General features: G+C 47.2%; 3 protein-coding genes across 58 annotated transcripts in view; 1 reads left to right on the top strand and 2 right to left on the bottom strand.

The window, feature by feature from the left end:
• The window catches only part of S100A16 (S100 calcium binding protein A16), a 193344-nt gene that overhangs the window by 153010 nt on the left and 21987 nt on the right, over positions 1–18347 (top strand). The gene's annotated exons all lie outside the window — the stretch shown is intronic.
• CHTOP (chromatin target of PRMT1) lies at positions 72–12443 on the bottom strand. Of its 6 annotated transcripts, none has more exons than XM_050755325.1 (6): positions 11721–12443; positions 9383–9464; positions 7585–7738; positions 3918–4104; positions 2975–3112; positions 72–1300 (listed from the first exon to the last, which is right to left on the bottom strand). In XM_050755325.1, the coding sequence occupies exons 2-6, from the start codon at positions 9445–9447 to the stop codon at positions 1095–1097; spliced, it is 750 nt and encodes a 249-aa protein (XP_050611282.1). In that variant the 5' UTR covers positions 9448–9464; positions 11721–12443; the 3' UTR covers positions 72–1094. The 6 variants fall into 6 exon arrangements, with proteins under 6 accessions (XP_050611282.1, XP_050611283.1, XP_050611284.1 ...); XM_050755326.1 differs by having other exon boundaries at positions 3918–4101; XM_050755327.1 differs by lacking the exon at positions 2975–3112.
• The window catches only part of S100A1 (S100 calcium binding protein A1), a 1186348-nt gene continuing 1182017 nt past the window's right edge, over positions 14017–18347 (bottom strand). For all 50 annotated transcript variants that reach the window (XM_050753987.1, XM_050753840.1, XM_050753977.1 and 47 more), the window contains exons 2-4: positions 18145–18239; positions 15974–16127; positions 14017–14358 (exon numbers count right to left, since the gene is read on the bottom strand). In XM_050753987.1, the coding sequence (XP_050609944.1) occupies positions 14215–14358; positions 15974–16114 (285 nt within the window). In that variant the 5' untranslated portion in view covers positions 16115–16127; positions 18145–18239 and the 3' untranslated portion in view covers positions 14017–14214. The remainder of the gene's footprint in view (positions 14359–15973; positions 16128–18144; positions 18240–18347) is intronic.

Here is an 18347-nt window from a genome sequence, read left to right as displayed (position 1 = left end):
AAAAAAGACATCATTAAAGTAGCCATGGCATTTTGAGGCACCCCAAATAAAGAGAGTCCTGGGTGGATCTGAGCAAACGATTTGTTATAATGAACCAGAAATACAAGATTCCACTGCAACTGGAACAGTTGATAGAATATGGTTGAACTTAATTGAACCTTCAAGGGAAATAAAGGTGAAACAAAGCTAATGAGTGGGAAAGTCCAAAATTAGTTTGGGATAAACATGAGGATGTAATTGCATTTTAGCATGGGTATCTTCTGACCTCTTCCAGCAGTTCGTCTGCCATCATTCTTCCTTCTGACACACCTACCAAATCAAATGGCTTCTTCCTCTATATTGCAGTATAAACCAACCCTATAGTATCCCTCTGGCCATGATACACACCCTGGAGAAAAGTTTGTATATCTCATACAAGGGTAGAAAGTGCAATTCAACCCAGCACGCTGGTTATGGTATATGTGGTGTCAATGTACATGACAGCAACTTCAATCAAATCAGAGCTGCTACCACAGGTAAGCAACCTCTTATGCTGCCCTGTAGTGATGTCAATGTTCTCAGTTTACTAAATTATCAATGTGGAAGAATGCATTTTTGAGCTCCAGACTTTCTAAATATTTTAAATAGGCTATCAAAGAGGATGTAACAGAACCCTATCTCAGAAACCTAAGCATCAGGGAGGAACACTGACCGGTTTTTCTGGCATCTTTCTGTGGGGGCAACAGAGATGAACAAAAGAAATGTTAGCATGTCATAGCATATGACAAGTGAGGGGAGACAGAGGTAGGAAGAGGATGTTCTAGCCACAAGGCTAATGCATTTGTGTTCAAAGAGAAGTCTGGGCAAAGGAGGGGAACCCCCCCCCCCGCCAAAAAAAAAACAAAAACAAAAAACCAAATCAAAGGACAAAAGGGTTTCATACAACACAGTATCAAAAAGTAACACACTAAATGCACAAGCTGGTGGCAAGTAAGTCCACAACCTATTGTGATAGGTCCATCCAGCATCAATCAGATTTCTTCTCATCTGTTATCTCAAGGTTATTTACAGATGTGTTGACTAACAAGAGTCTCTCATGGGAGGGTGGGCAGGCTTCAATCATTGGTTTCAGGATCTGTCTGCGCCATGTAGGCATCCAACTCAGCATCCAGGTGTCCTTTTGTTTTCGACATGTATGCATCCAATTGGTTGTCCAGTTGCTCCTTGGTCAATACAGGGCGAGTTAGGGCACCTCTCCCTCGTCCACGGCCTCGGCCTCGGCCTCCAAAGCCCCCTCTTCCCCGACCTATCATACCCCGACCTAGCCCAAAGGGGGGGGAAAAAAAAAAAAGAGACAGTTACAAGTAAGTTTAATAGGTGCTGTAGTAAATGCCCCTTAGAGCAGTGGGACCTAGCTGAGAAAAGCTGAAGGGCAGGGCAAAGAGGAGAAATCTGGAAAAACAGGAAACACACTGGGTAGAAAGCAACACATGGAAAGCACACATAATGAATCCTCTATCACATGATCATCTCTAAATGCTATTTTAACCATTTTTATTCTATCAATAAAGGAAAATAATTAACTGACAACTATAATTTTAAAAAACCTTAATCGATCCTAAGATAAAATTACCTAATATTTGAGATTCACTAAGTTCGTAATTAAAATACGTGATAGATAACCCCATTTAGTAAGATAGAGAGGTGGTAACAAGGGCACAGAGAATGAGGGGTGTGAAGATAAGACAGTTTTCAAATTAAGTTTACTGGAGACCCTTCTGGAAAGTCATCTCATCTTTCCTTAAGCTTATCAAGTCTAATGAGCTAACTGACCTCATGTGTCAGGAGACTGAGGAGTTTTTCTGACATAGGAACAATGTAGGGGAGATTTGAAAAAATATTTTGAGTTGTCCTAGCTATTTCTACCTCTAATTCTAGTTACCTTATGACAACTGACAATTGTGGTTATCTGAGTAGTCTGAATTCAGTTAACAAAACAAACTCAGCTTTTTGAAAAGTTATTTTAGTCTCTGCCACCCTCGTGATGTCTATCAGAATCCAAGTCAAGATAATTTGGAAACATGTTATTTCATCCTGAAACCCAAACTAGCTTGCACTTCACTCAGTAAGCCAAGTATCATATAATGGGAGAGAAGAAAACAAGCCCCTGGTTATCAAATTTTCTAAGTTATTCCTTGGCAACTTCAAGGTCAGAAGTTATGGAAGACCCAAGACACCTTTTAAGAGAACCAAAGCAAATATACACAGGGGCTACAATAGTGTTTTTTTCCTGAACAGGTGTTGTTGGAAGTTTTCCACTAAGCTCTGAACCAGAAGGCTCCCATGAGATTTAGTATTAACAGCAGCAACACCATTCAACTCTTTGCCAATCTGGGTCATGAGGTCACAAGACAGACTTCAATAAATTTCAAAGGCAAGATTATCAACAAGAGCCAGTTAGTTAACTGATGATAGTTCCATCTTGCTCTCTACCTTGAGCAAAAAAAGTCATCTCCACAGGCAAAAATGTGACACTGAATTTATCTGGTTTCAGAGCCAATGCCCAGCTCCAAGTCTCACCACCCTCTTAACTCTGCTTCATCTTTGTACCTCTCTCTCTTCTATATTCTCATGTGACTCAAACCAGGATCTGGAGCTACATGGTGGTGTGTGGTGGGGCAGGGGCAGAGAAAGGTAAAACCTAAACTGACCATTTTGAGGGGTATTTTCAACTGTACAATTTAAATTTGCAAGAGCCTGGAGGAAGATGGTGTATAATCTGGCTCTATAATATGCACTTGATTGATTCTTGGAAAAATCATGAGACTTTTGCACTACCAGCATGGCAATTTGAAAAATAAGCCAGTTTCAAATAACAAAACAAGACAAACAAAGAAGCCTGCCTATGACTTGAAGCTGTGCAGAAAGGTGGCTCTGAGTTTTTAAGGGAGGAAAGTAAAGGGGAGCTACTCTCTGAAGTTGGTAGCTGACTAACCTCTACCACCGATTCCGCCACGACCCATAGCTCCACGCCCTAGGCCCCCTCTCCCAGGACCTCCACGACCTCGAACACCACCTCTTCTTAAGCCCATTCGGGGAGCTACGGCTCGTCCACCTCGGAGCAGGTTTTGACCTTGGAGAGGAGGCATACAATGTATATGCAGGTAAATCCAAGAGACACAAAGTAGATTCTAACCAAAGGAAGGCGGTGAGGGTTAAATGAGGGTAATTGAGTTAGTTTTTCGGTTGGTTGGGGCAAGCTGCATACTGCAAATAGATTAAGCTACTCTTTATTCAATTAATTCAACAAGTCCGACCACAAATCCATTTTTGGAAGAAGTTGGGAGTTAATTCAATCAGTAAGTGCATACATTTAATAAATATCTACTGAATAATCAGATAGATGCCTAGTATTATGGTAAACTTAAAAATAAATGCTATGGTTCCTGATCTCAACAGATTATTCTAGGGAACAAGAACTATACAGGGAACAGAACAAGAGTGCCCCAAATGAACATACATAGGTAAGTGCTGTGGGTCAACTTGTCCTCTTTTTCCAGCTGTATCAGTGTTTTACTAGCACCAGGAACAAAGAGTTAAGATACAGGTCAAAAGACCTATAAATTTCTTACGTTTGACTTACTTCTAGAACTTGAATGTGCTTTGATTCAAGCAGCAGCAGGGTGTTTTAAAATGGAATGGAGATGACATGAATTACCTGTTGTTACGCAGGTCATAGCCTCTCACCATTGCACATTATCAGAAAAGGAATGGTATCGATAAAAGACATGCAACACTATTAAAAATATGTGATTTCACAAGTTATTATATTAATACAAATTCAGGCTTAAAGATGTTAAACGAACGTGTCCATAAGCAGCCCAAGAGAAAAGGGAAGGGAGTAGGGCCCGACAATTATCAGGGTACACAGCACTGACCTCGGAGCGACATCCCGCCCCTAAGTAGGGTTCTGGTAGCACGTCCCCCACGTAGTCCTCCTCTGGGCAAGCCTCTCTGGATTATGGGTAGGCCTCGTCCTCCGATGGCTCCCCTGGCCAGGGCCCCTATGGGTCGGCCTAACCGTGCCTGGATGTTACTCTTACCCAGGCGCTGCTTTAAGCTCTTCTGGAAGAAAAGGTGTTAGGGGATTGAGATCAAAAAAGCAATCCAACAGGATTTGGCAACTCAAAGTGCAGAGAAAAAGAAGCAAGTGAGATGCTGGTGTGAAGGGAGATAAACCTGCTGTGGGTGTCATAAGGATCCCAAACCAGAAGCAAGCCTTTGCCTCAGAACATGTTATACAAGCAGCAGAATTTTGATCCAGAGCAGAAACTCCAAGAAGCTCAAGGGTGGTCCCATGAAATGGGCATCTCCACAAATTACCTCACTAGTTTGGCTACGTATGTCATACACTGCCAGTTGAAATTTAAGTTTCAGTAAGAACATTCTATAGTTCAATCCTGGATTGTACTGCTTTTCAACTACAGGTTGACGATTATATGACTTGATTCATACCTGCCCATGGACTACCACTGTCTTCAAAGGCTTACTCAAACACCACAGGAAGTTCATCATACTCTGGGCAAAACTTAAATTACAAGTTCACTTGAGTTCTTGTCACTTAACAACAACATTGATTTCTCAAAGAGGCCCGTGTGCTCCATTTTTCCTCTGGGAATCTATTTCCAGACGGTCCACTTTTTACCTTAAGATGTAAATAAACACAAGAAAGTCAAACCTCCTTTCATTTCTTAAAAATCCCTAATTCCATGCCTGCACTTGCAAACAGCTCCTTTAAAACAATATGATGACCTTAAATTCAAAATAAACATGTAACTCCAATATATCTCTACAGCCAGCCAGCCAAACATATGTTAGAATTATTCGGGTGATTACAAAACTCAGGGCCATATACGAGGACAAGGACACACTACAGAGATAGAGTATTTTTAAGAATCTGTTCTCAGAAAACCATTAAGACTACATCTGAATTAAATTCCTTCAATGGAAAAAGGGACAGCAATAGCCCTGAACACAACCAAGGTCCTAGCAAGCCTAATCGTCCATAAAGTCATCAGTCAATATGAAAGAAAGTAAGTTCTATGGCCCCTTCAGGCTCCACCCAGAAGTGACTACCAATGTGTGTGTGTTTTCTAATCATACCTCTCAAAAAACATGCTGTGAAGCATTATTGTTAACTTTCTAGCACAAGATCATAAATCGCTTCTAATCAGTGGGAAAGGCTCCAAACATTATGCATCTAGCATAAGTAGGTGTAACCAACCATAACAGCCTGTCCTATTACTCCCCTGATTAACACACAATTATGAGGTCAGACTGCATTCCACAAGTCTCTTGCATTCAGTTATCCTGCATATATTAATTTCCCAAGCTTTGTGCTTTAAAGGGAGAACTGTACAGTGCTCGGAAGTTCTTTATCCATTCCAATCCTTAACTGCCACCAATACTGGCCTTTAATATTAACAGGAAACTTAAGGATGTCAACTCTACCACTTAAGTTTTCACTCTAGAGCTGTGCTGCGTAAGGCAGCCTCTAGCTACATGTGGCTATTTAAATTATTATTATTTTTATTTTGAGACAGAGTCTCGCTCTGTCGCCCAGGCTGGAGTGCAATGACACGATCTTGGCTCATTGCAACCTTCGTCTCCCAGGTTCAAGCAATTCTCCTGCCTCAGCCTCCTGAGTAACTGGGATTACAGGCGCTGTCACCACGCTCGGCTTATTTTTGGTAGAGATGGGGTTCTGTCATGTTGGCTAGGCTGGTCTTGATCTCCTGACCTCAGGTGATCCACCTGCCTAGGCCTCCCAAAGTGCTGGGATTACAGGTGTGAGACACCAGACCCAGCCTAAATTAAAAGTAAATTTTATTTATTTTCTTGAGACAGAGTCTCACTGTCGCCCAAGCTGGAATGCAGTGGTGCTATCTCCACTCACCACAACCTCCACTTCCTGAGTTCAAGATATTCTCCAGCCTCAGCCTCTTGAGTAGCTGGGATTACAGGTGTGCGTCACCATGCCCGGCTAATTTTTTTTTTAGTAGAGATGGGGTTTTGCTGTGTTGGCCAGGCTGGTCTCGAACTCCCGACCTCAAGTGATCCGCCTGCCTTGGCCTCCCAGAGTGCTGGGATTACAGGCCTGGCCTAAAATTAAATTAAAAAAAAATTAAGCTCTTTAATTGCACCAGTCACATTTAAAGTTTTCAATAGCTACTGTACCAGATAGCAAACACAGAACATTTCCATCGTTATAGAAAGTTCTGGCTGGGCACGGTGGCTCATGCCTGTAATCCAAATACTTTGGGAGGCTGAGGCAGGCACATCACTTAAGGTCAGGAGTTCAAGACCATTCTGGCCTTGAACCAACATGGCAAAACCCCGTCTCTACTAAAAATACAAAAATTAGTCAGGCATGGTGGCGGGTGCCTGTAATTCCAGCTACTTGGGAGGCTGAGACAGGAGAATTGCTTGAACCCAGGAGGTGGAGGCTGCGGGTGAGCTGAGATTGCGCCACTGCACTACAGCCTGGGTGACAGAGTGAGACTCCATCTCAAAAAAACAAAACCACATAAAAAAATTCTAGTGAATATTACTACTCTGGATCGGGACTACTTCCTGCAGAGCCTATACTTAAAGCTTCTTGTTGAAAGGTCTTTTGGAATGATCTGTCAGAGACTCATCTTCAGCAATTTCCATTTACTCTTGGAAAATGGTGGTGCCTTTTGCTGCTTTCCTGAGTCAGGGAGGAATCCAGTCACTCCAAGGCTTAAGACAGCCGAAGCAGAAAGTCTTGTTTATTTTTGGTCAGTGAGCCCAGTGGTTCAGGGTGGGGGTGTAAGGGTGTTATATTTAACTGCTGAATTTATGCACAGCCATGCAATGCTACCAAAGCCCTTACAGTTGCATGGCACCGCCCTCCAGACGCCCAGCCACAGCTTGGACATATCCTTCCACAGCCACTGTCCGGACTTGCATATAAATTCTATGAATAATAAAGAGTAGGTTTTATTCAGGTCTGAATAGGATTATCTCTCACTGTAAGTTTGAAAGAGAACCCCTAACTCAAATTACTCAGTACTCTTGCTCCACTTTACTGGTAAAACTTTAGGTGCTGTGGAAATGAAGGTCACTCTACTCTGTATATTTTAGCATTGAAAATCTTTGACTAAGGCCATGCAAACTCCCTGCACTAGGGGAACAAGAATAAAATTATTTCCCTGGTGGGTAAATCATTTAACAGAGAGTAAAGGATGCTGTGAGATTATCTAAAGCTGAAATAAAGTTTCTTTGTGGAATAAGCCATTAATTTATGTTAAGGGTTAAAGATCAGAAAACAAAAGATTAATACTCATTGGTAACAGAAACAGGCCACATAGATGGCAAACTCCCTAAAAGAGAAAGACAATAAAAAGTTACTTATTGGTACCTGCCAAAATTGGAATTCTCTGAACTTCTCTTTCTTCCAGAGAAGTTTCAGTTTTTTGCCCTGAGCCACTTTGCAATCATCCATCACGTTCTGACAGCCTCAGTGGACTCCCTGACAGAGATCACCAGCTGCTTCTGGAGCATTAAGACCCATTCTCTCACCTGCTTAAGTTTTAATGCTGCCTGGACAGAGGGTCTATTCTCCATCTGCTGGGCCAGTCTTCTGTTTCTGGCACTGGCTAGCTGCTGTTGTTGCTGCATCGAAGCCCGAATATTCACTGGCGTCGGCTGTTTGTTCTTCAGCATATTAGTAAAGCTTCAAGGTCGAACAAAATGGATGTTTAAATAAAAGCTTTATTACAAACATTTATTGGCATTTTCATGGCTTGCTAGACCAGGAGCTCCAGATCCCACGAACTTTTAAGTAAAGTGGTACACTTAGATCAAGGCTGATGTGGGTTAAAGACTCCTCTGTTTCCACAAACTTGCAAGAATCAGAAACTCAGAAATGCAGCTAAGTGCAGCACATTCAACCAAAAGTGATAACAAGGGCTCAGGTAACAGCTTTTACAGAGGTGGAAGGTATGAAAAACACGCAATAAGCAGATATGACAAGAGACAGAAGATATAGTTTAAAAGACAAACAAAGAAAGCCTAAACTTGGGGGATCCAAGGTGCATTCTAAGGCCAAATATGAGGAAGGACTAGAGCACCTTCAAAGCTCACAGCAATTAACATACTCTCATAAATTACAGGAGTGTATCACATTTTAAAATATGTCACTTAGTAACATGCAAACATAAATATTATTATGTAAACATAAATAATTAGCCTATAGCCAAAGAGATAAGGAGAGAAGCACACATGCCTCAGAAGAGGCAAAAATAGACATTAAGTAAATTCCAGTGGTCTAAAGTCAACTTAATGAAATCACTGATCAAAGGCAATCTTTTTTTTTTTTTGAAACAGAGTCTCACTCTGTTCTCTGTTGCCCCGGCTGGAGTGCAGTGGCACGATCTTGGCTCACTGCAACCTCCGCCTCATGGGTTCAAGTGATTCTCCTGTCTCAGCCTCCCGAGCAGCTGGGATTACAGGCATGCGCCACCACGCCCAGCTAATTTTTCTATTTTTAGTAGAGACAGGGTTTCACTATGTTGGCCAGGCTGGTCTTGAACTACTGACCTTGTGATCCACCCTTGGCCTCCCAAAGTGCTGGGATTACAGGTATGAGCCACTGCGCCCAGCCAAAGGGACTCTTAATGAACAAAGTTGTCAAAAATAGAAACTGCCTTTAAATACTTTTACTTTTCTTAGTCTCAAATCATCACTTTTTCTGACTCCAAGTAGTTACTTTTGAAAGTTAGATTAGTTCGATCATTTATGAGCCCGTGAAGAGACTCATTATTTCTGTCAAAGAAGTGTAATGGAATGGAAGAGAAGAACACTTAACTGTAAAAGAATCCAAAACAAAACCAAACTAAAAGCAGAATGGAAAGAAAGTGAAATGGAGCAAAGCAAGTGCCTCTTACAAGGCCCAAGAACGACATTCAAGGACCTTTGGACATATTCATGGCTTGCTACCTGCCTCTTACAGGCCAGACACAACACTGCTGGCCTTGGACTGGGCAGCAAGCCTACTGTAGCCAGGGTACCATGCTACCGTGCTGCACGACCCCTGTATCAATGTAAAAAAATGTGAAAAGGGAGGGTGTTAGGAGTCTTTTAAAATACATCCCACCAAATAAATATTTCAGACAGCTTAACATAAAAGTCTACTGATAAGGGGTTTTGAAACAACCGCCCAATTTGTTTTGTGTACCACATGAGATGCAACTAAGAACAGAGGTCTGTAGCCTTCTGTTGGTATTTAGCTTAAAACTGGCTTTGTGCACTGGACCCCAGGGCCAAGTTAAGTAATGTTTTCTTAGGAAGGAGCTGAAGTTGCTGTTGGCTGCCTCACCGCTCATTTAGAGACATCTTGGTGGTGCTTTTTAGCACAACTTTCGGCGCTGACTGTGCAGCCATCTTCAAATCCCGAGAATCTACAAAGGACAATACGTAAAATGAGCAAATCACAATAGTGACCACATCATTTCTATAAGTGGCAAGGCCCAAGTCAACAATAAATAAAAAGGCCTTATCACTGATGACTTAAGAGCACATGAGGGCACATTTCAAGTGCTTAAATTTCTTTTTCTTTCTTTCTTTTTTTTTTTGAGAGGGTCTTACTCTGTCACTCAGGCTGGAATGCAGTGGCATGATCTTGGCTGCAGTGGCTCACGGCAGCTGTAATCTCCTGGCCTCAAAGGATGTTCCCACCTTGGCCTCCCAGTGCTGGGATCACAGACATGAGGTATCATGCCCAGCAAAAGTGCAAAAGTGCTTAAATTTCTATGGCAGTTACCTCACATTACTGTAACTTCAAGGTGGCTGGGCGTGGTGGTTCACCACCTGTAATCCTAACACTTTGGGAGGGTGAGGGCACAGGATGGTTTGAAGCCAGGAGTTAGAGATCAGCTTGGGTAACAAAGTGAGACCGAGTCTCTACTAAGAAAATAAATAAATAAATAAATAGCAGTGCATGGTGGCCAGCACCTGTGGTCCTAGCTACTCAGGGGGAGCTGATGTGGGAGAAGTGCTACAGCCCAGGGGTTGGAGGCTGCAAAGAGCTGTGATGACGCCACTGCACTCCAGCCTGAGAGAGACCCCATCTCTTTAAAACAACCAACCAACCCCAAACAAACTCCAAGGCCCAGAAAATACCCAGGAAATTCTCAAAAACGGCAGAACCCAATTTAGCAATCAAAGTATGGAGTCTGGCCTTTTTTTTTTTTTTTTTTTTTTTTTTTTTTTTGAGACGGAATCTCACTCTCTCGCCCAAGCTGGAGTGCAGTGGTGCGATCTCGGTTCACTGCAACCTCTGCCTCCTGGTGCAACCGATTCTCCTGCTTCAGCCTCCTGAGTAGCTGGGACTACAGGCATGTGCCACCACGCCCGGCGAATTGTTTTTGTATTTTTAGTAGAGACGGGGTTTCTCCACGTAGGCTAGGGTGGTCTTGAGCTCCTGACCTCACCCGATCCACCCACCTGGGCCTCCCAAAGTGCTGGGATTACAGGCGTGAGCCACCGCGCCCGGTCGAGTTTGGCTTTTTCTCTGGAGCAGTCATTTTCAACCTTGACTACATATGACTTATCCAAGGAGCTTTCAAAGGGCGCGGTGGCTCACGCCTGTAATCTCAGCACCTTGGGAGGCCAAGGTGGGCGGAATGCTTGAGCCCTAGAGCTCAAGACCAGCCTGGCCGACATGGCAAGACCCCGTTTCCATAAAAATATAAATTAATTAAAAAAATAAAAAATACAGGTATCTGGGCCTAGATCAATTAAACCACAATCTCTAGTAACGAGGTTTGGAAATGAACAATTGTGGGGTGGAGGGAAAGCTACCTAGGTGCTTCTAGCGTGCAGTTAAAGTTGAAAACTACTGATCTAGAGTGAAAATATAGGCAGGGCCGGGCGCGGTGGCTCACGCCTGTTTTCCCAGCACTCTGGGAGGCCGAGACGGGCGGATCACCTGAGGTTGGGAGTTCGAGACCAGCCTGACCATCATGGAGAAACCCCGTCTTTACTAAATATACAAAATTAGCTGGGCGTAGTGGCGCATGGCTGTAATCCCAGCTACTCGGGAGTCTGAGGCAGGAGAATCGCTTGAACTCGGGAGGCGGAAGCTGTGGTGAGCTGAGATCGTGCCACTGCACTCCAGCCTGGGCAAAAAGAGCGACACTCCGTCTCAAAAAAAAAAAAAAAAAAAAAAAAAAAAAAAAAAAGCCTAGTTTAAAAATTGGCTTTCAACTCCAGAATCAAGTAGAGACTTTTGTAACAATAAACTAATGATCTCGGGGAGTGCGTAGGAAAGGTTTTCTAAATTCACCTGGGGAATGAGCTCGCAAAGAGCCCTCCACAAAACTTAACCCTAAAGCCGCCATTAATTTCCAACATTCCTCAAAGTCTTGTATTTCTTAATCTCCCTACCATCCTCAAAGCCCTATCAAGACTTCCACTTTTGCTCAACCCAAGTTTCCTTTTAATCCCTATCAAACCCCAACCTCCATCAGTCCCGCCACCAGGTTCCAGTTCAGCCCCTCCCCCGCCCCTTCGCAAGGGCTCCGCCTCCTCCCCCGGGCCTCCACGCTCCAACACCGTAGCTGTGTCCACATGCCACCACCCCCTTTCCGCGTCCGCCAGCCCCTTCCGCTCCCCAAGACCCCGCCACCCCGCTCCTTCTCCCTACAGAAACTCACCGAAGGAAACAGACGCCAGTGCTCCTCCCGGGGCTGCCACCACGGCTCCGGCAGGCGGGCCGGGGACCGGCCGAACCTGAGTTGACGGTGGAGGGGCTCGGGTTAGCTAGATGGGCGGTTGGTCAGATGCGTAAGCGGTAGTATGCGAGCTCAGTTCGTTGTTACTGGTTGGCTGTCTAGCCGGCCGATCCGTCTGCTCACCCGGCCTGCCCTTTCTTGCCTTTCGTCTGCAGCGGCCGCCAGCTCCGGCTCGGTGTCCAAAACAAAATGGCCGCCACATGCAGTGCTTGTGGGACCGGCTGAAATGGCGTCTACGCCATTACGTCAGGCGTCAGATCCGCTCACGACTAGAGGGCGTGAAAGATTTGAGCTACGCCTGCGCAGGGATCAGAGGCGGAGCCTTAGGGTGAACTTCAGCAAACTTTACCTCAGCGGTATAAGCAGTGCCCCGCCCCCTGGGGGCGTGGCAATGGCCCTATCGGGGCGTGCCGGGACTTCAAGTTCCCGTAGTGGTTAAGCTGCAACCTCCTGGGTTACTAGTTAGTAATCAGGGTCTTAGAGGGGATTTGGGTTCCGAATTCCCTTGCCCCTCTGTTCCTTAGGCAAGGTACACCGTCTAAAAATCTTTACGCGGACTTGCCTCGTCTTCTTCCGGACAACTGGGCCTGGGGAATTTGCACTGGTTTTCCCCTCATGGCCAGTCGCCCAGTCTGAGAGTTGTAAAGTGCCATAAATGCTCCCGCCAAGGCCCAGGAGGCCAGTATTGGGAGCACATTCCTCTCCCATCCTGCGCTGGCCAACACCACCGCCCGTCCATGTTTTCCTCCTCACTTCCTCCCCTTCCCAACTTGGCCTAAATACTGTTTCATCCTTCTTGCGGGGGGTGCACCTTTGCGTCCTCGATTGCGCTTCCATGTCCTCCCTCCACACCTGCCATCCGTGTTTATTTTGTGGCAGACCTACATAGGGATTTCTCTTTTTTCGCTTTTTGATTTGTTGTTGTTGTTGTTTTGAGACGGGGTCTGGCTCTGTTGTCCAAGCTGGAGTCAGTGGCGCAATCAATCACGGATCACTGCAGCCTTGACCTCCTGGGCTCAGGTGATCCTCTCACCTCAGCCTCCCGAGTCCTAGGATTATAGGCATGAGCTATGTGTCCTGCTCAATTAAGGGATTTTTCTTTCTTTCTTTCTTTCTTTTTTTTCTTTTTGCAGATGGAGTCTCGCTCTATCACCCAGGCTGGAGTGTAGTGGTACCATCTCGGCTCACTGCAACCTCCGCCTCCCAGGTTCAAGCGATTCTCCTGCCTCAGCCTCCTGAGTAGCTGGAATTACAGGCGCGTGCCACCACGCCCTGCTAATTTTTGTATTTTTAGTAGAGATGGGATTTCACCAGGCTGGTTGCTAACTCCTGACCTCGAGTGATCTGCCCACCTCTGTGTCCCAAAGTGCTGGGACTACAGTCGTGAGCCACCATGCCCGGCCTCAATAAGGGATTTTTCTAATGGCTATGTGCACAATACAGTGTGCATATGTTTGAGTAATGAGAGAATGACACATCTGTCCCTGCCCCCCCTTTCTCCACCCCATAGGCACGTGAAGACCCTGTCATTTTCCTTCCTGGCACTGGCACGTGTGTGTATGTGTGTGTGTGTGTGTAAGGCCCATGTGAGGGTAAGGATCGTGGTTATTTTGCTTAATGCTGGAGCCTCAGTTCCTACACAGTGTTTACACACAGTACCACTTAGGTAAATGTTCGTTGATTGAAAGAAGATTATTTTGGCCAAGCGCGGTGGCTCACACCTGTAATCCCAGCACTTTGGGAGGCCGAGGCAGGCAGATCACAAGGTCAGGAAATCGAGACCATCCTGGTCAACGTGGTGAAACCCCGTCTCTACTAAAAATACAAAAAATTAGCTGGGCGTGGTGGCAGGCATCTGTAGTCCCAGCTACTCGGGAGGCTGAGGCAGGAGAATTGCTTGAACCCGGGAGTTGGAGGTTGCAGTGACCCGAGATCGTGCCACTGCACTCCAGCCTGGGTAACAGAGCCAGACTGCGTCTCCAAAAAAAAAAAAAAGAAAGAAAGAAAGGAGATTCTTTCTTCCCCTGGTTTTATAGCTGAGAAGGTGATGTCTCCTCGACTTCCAACTGGAACCTTGAACCCCCACATTCCTGGACCTTGAGCTTTCCTCAAGTAGGAAGATGTAATGCACCTTGACCTCTTTCTAAATAAGACACTTCCCCAAATAAGGGAAGTGGGATCCACCCACTTCCAGATCCCGGAGGAGACAGACATCGGATGGCTGGCGAGAGAGAAGCCTTTAATGAAAGATGAGTTGCAGGCTTGGACCGCTACTCTTGCGCCCTTGGTGTGTGTGTGGGTGGGGTGGGCAGGGGTGGGGTTATGGAGAGGGATAAGTGGGATGAGGTGGAAGCAGGGGCAAGAGGCAGATCTGGGAGGATGGAGAGGAAGGGCGCTGCCCAATGTGGCTGTCTGCTCAACTGTTCTCCCAGAAGAAGTTGTTACAGGCCACTGTGAGAGCAGCCACAAGCACCACATACTCCTGGAAGTCCACCTCCCCGTCTCCATTCTCGTCTAGCTCCTTCATCACCTTGTCCACAGCATCCACATCCTTCTGGGCCTGTGGTGGGAGGAGAGGAAGAGGGAGGTGTATAGGGAGGGGTACAGCACTGAGTCAGAGGCAAGGGGGTGGTTGAGGAGAAGGAGGCAGAGATGAGCGAGAGGAACTGCACTGAATTATGGGACTATTTTGGGCCTCAAAACTCTTGAGGGCTCCTGTTGCCTACAGCATAAGCTCTTTCACCTGGCAGAATGAATAATAATAACACCAGTTACCGTATGTTGAGTGCCTACAATACAGCAAGCACTACACTAGGAGCTTTACAAGCACTGTCTAATTTAATTCTAATACAAATAACGTGAGGTATGTTTCATTATTTCCATTCTAGAGAAGAAACAAATTGGTAATTGGTGGTTAAATAAATATGCCCAAAGTCCCACAGCTAGAAAGTAGCAGGGCTGGAATTTGAACCCAGTCCAATAAAACCTCAAAACTGGTGCACTTTCTTTGTTTGTTTGTTTGTTTTTTTTTTTGAGATGGAGTCTCGCTCTGTTGCCAAGGCTGGAGTGCAGTGGCGCGATCTTGGCTCACTGCAAGCTCCGCCCCCCGGGTTTACGCCATTCTCCTGCCTCAGCCTCCCGAGTAGCTGGGACTACAGGCGCCCGCCACCTCGCCCAGCTAGTTTTTTGTATTTTTTAGTAGAGACGGAGTTTCACCGGATTAGCCAGGATGGTCTTGATCTCCTGACCTCGTGATCCGCCCGCCTCGGCCTCCCAAAGTGCTGGGATTACAGGCTTGAGCCACTGCGCCCGGCGTTTTTTTTTTTTTTTTTTTTTTTTTTGACACGGAGTTTTGCTCTTGTTGCCCAGGCTGGAGTACAATGGTGTGATCTCAGCTCACTGCAACCACCGCTTCCCGGGTTCAAGCAATCTCCTACCTTAGCCTCCCGAATAGCTGGGATTACAGGCATGCGCCACCACGCCTGGCCAATTTTGTATTTTTAGTAGAGACGGGTTTTCTCCGTGTTGGTCAGTCTGGTCTCGAACTCCCAACCTAAACTGATGCACTTTCTACCATATCCTGAGGCTTCTTTACTTTGTGGCCCTGGTTAGCCTTTGCAGCCTACTTTTCTATATCCTTCATGCCAGTCGAATAAAACTACTGGCATGCACCACATTCTTCTTTCTCTTGTGCTTTTGTTCATTCAGTTACTTCCTCCTAAAATGTCTGCATTTACCTAGATAATCTTCCAATGGAAATCCATGGCTCAAGTGCTACCTCTTCAGGAAAGCCATCTTACTTCAATCAGGTTAATAATCTCTCATAACCCTTTCTGGCACATCTATTAAGGCTCTGTGTACTTCCTGGAGTTCATGGTTTACTTTTAATTATCAATCTTTCCCTTCTAGTCTGTGAGTCTTATTACTGATGAATCTACACAGGGCCTAACACTTGTTATAGTGATCAATAACATATTGGTGATCAATAAACCGGGGCATTTTGACTTGACCCAGCTGGAGTAGGGGAGCCTGGAAAAATCCAGGAGAGAAGCCTGGGAAAGGAAAGAAGGAGGCTGGGCTGAGCTGGGGGTGGGGTGGGGAGACAGCAAGGGGGTGCCCACCCCATTCCCCCAACCTTCACCCACTCCACTCCCACTCCACCACTCTGTACTTACATCCAGGAAGCCAGAGAGCTCTGTCTGCAGCAGTTCTTTCAGCTCCTTCTTGCTCAGCTTGTACTTGTCTCCCTCTTTGCCCGAGTGGGCGTGGAACACGTTGATGAGGGTCTCCATCGCCGTCTCCAGCTCAGAGCCCATTGCAGCAGTGCACCTACCCACCCCCATCACGGAAGTGAGCCTTGAGGACCAGGCCCAGAGTACCAGGGTCTAGGTGAGGGGAGCCCTCAGGCCTGGCCCTGGCTGACAGCTCAAATAACTGTGGGATTAAAGCCCAACTGCAATTGATCTTTCCCTGAGATTTTACAATGTGAGGGAAACCCCAGCAGACCTAAATGCAGACCTGTTCTCCATGTCCCTCAGTCTGTACCCCAGCCAAAGGGAATCAGGGTTAGGGCATGGAGAGAGAGCAGTTGGAGCTGGGCTGGCTCCAGAGGCCTGTGGTAGATGTCTGCAGTGGCTGCCCAGGCAGGGATTGAGGAGGGTGGGGCAGGCAGGGGTGGTCACAGGACGAGGCCATGCTTCCTCTGGCTCTATTTTTACCCTGGACCTTGCCTGCCTAGTATAGCCAAGCTCTGCTGTTGAGGGTGGTGGGCTGGGGTGTCCACTACAGCCTTCCCTCTGCTGCCCACCCCTAGCAAGAAGTCAGTCTGGTACCCTCGGTCAGCCTGGTAGAGGGGGTGGCAGCCCCAGTGGGCGGGTGGCCTAAGGCTTCTAGGGGAGGGAGGTCTCACTGACTCTGAGTTTCCTGTCAGCAGCTGGGGGCCCCTTTTGGTCCTTCAACTCTGTTCTCTCCTGAACATGTCATTTTGGCTTCTCTGGGGTATGCTCCCATTGCTTCTGCAAAATTATCCCTTTCATCTAGTGGGTGGCAGAAAGGGAGAGAGGAATGTTTGAGCCTTTTCCTTGGAGCCAGGGTTCCCAGGGAAGGGGAGAGGAGACTTGCAGGCATTGTCCCTGCGACTGCTCACTCCTGGTTGATTTGGGGATAGTGGGAGCAAGGGGAATGGGGCTGGTATGTGTTGGGGGAGATAAAGGGCTGAGAGCATGCAGTCCTTTGAGTTCAAGGGGCTGGGAGAGAGTAGGAGAAGAAAGGAGAAAGGAGGGGTCTGTTGAGAGAGAAGCCTGCCAAGGGGGGCCTCTTTCCTTTGGCCCTGGGACAGTCTGGCCTTCCGCAACCCCAGGGGGGGCAGCTCAGGTGTCTCGGATCAGATGTCCCCATCCTTCCCCAGGCCTAGGGGGCTGGACAATGGCCCCGATCGAATGACATCCCAGTTCTTCAATGGGGCCCTTGTGAGTGTCATCTGAACTCCGGACCTGAGAAGCGGTTGTCACAGAGACATGGGGGAGATGGAACCCAAGCTGTGGCTGATGAGGGGATAAGGGGTGCTTGAGGGAGGGATGCTGGTGGCTTGATTACCTGCTCCATGCCAGAGGGGCAGCTGGAGGTCGCCTGGAGCCCTAGAGCAGCCTGGGATTTTATGTGGTGGCAGTTCTGAGAGGACTTGGGGGCAGGGCAGATGGGAAAACAAAGAGGAAAGAATTGGGGGAAAGAGGAGTCAAGAGGTCTGGGCCAAAAAGGGGAGGAGGAGAAAGGGGAGGTCCTGTGGAGGTAGCGTTGGGAAGGGGTACAGCACCCTCCATCCCCCACTTCCCCATATCTTGGGAGCTTCGCCTTGCCACCCCCAGACTCCCCAGAGACCTGAGCTCTTGGCAAGGCAGGGTGGGGGTGGCAGAGACTAAGGCTGGCAAGAGAGGTGGGGGCAGAAACAGCTGTTGTATCTGCTCTCTTCTTCTTACCCCACAGGAGGCGAGGCAGGGGAGGGCTGGGGCCCTTCCCAACACCTGGGAGACAGAGGGGGCCTTGGCAGGGACTTGAGGGCTCCCTGTGGGAGGGCCAGGTGGCCAGGAAGCTCTTGGTGGGTTCCCCACTGACTTCCTCCTTTGCTGAGCTGCCAGCTCTCTCTCCGACCTTCAGTTCATTTGTCTCTCATGACCACCTTCCAAACCCTGTCTCCCCCAAATCCCAAACTGCCCTCACTCTGACTGACTCCTCCCAGATCCTTAGTGCCCCACAGTGCTATGGGCCCCAGCCTCTTGGAGCCCTTCTGAAGACCCCTCTCCCCGAAGCTGGCAGGCCAGGGACTAGCCCGGTGGGGCAGGGTACTCACCGTCGGCCTGGGCCTGAGGTGGGAGCAGGTTCTGGACAGATAGCCGAGGCTGCAAATGTGGCTGCTGGAGCTGTGTGTGGAGACCTGTCTTCAACAGTCCCTCCCCCGCTGACCCCCCCACCGACTCCACCCCTTCACAGACGAACACCCTGTGGGGCAAGGGGCCAGGAGCAGACAGAGGCGCCCTCTGTCTCCTGGGCTGG

This window comes from Macaca thibetana, chromosome 1 (genome assembly GCF_024542745.1).
Source record: "Macaca thibetana thibetana isolate TM-01 chromosome 1, ASM2454274v1, whole genome shotgun sequence".
Taxonomy (NCBI): Eukaryota; Metazoa; Chordata; class Mammalia; order Primates; family Cercopithecidae; genus Macaca; species Macaca thibetana.
Note: the sequence above shows the minus strand (reverse complement) of the source record. Positions and strands in the feature narration are given on the sequence as shown.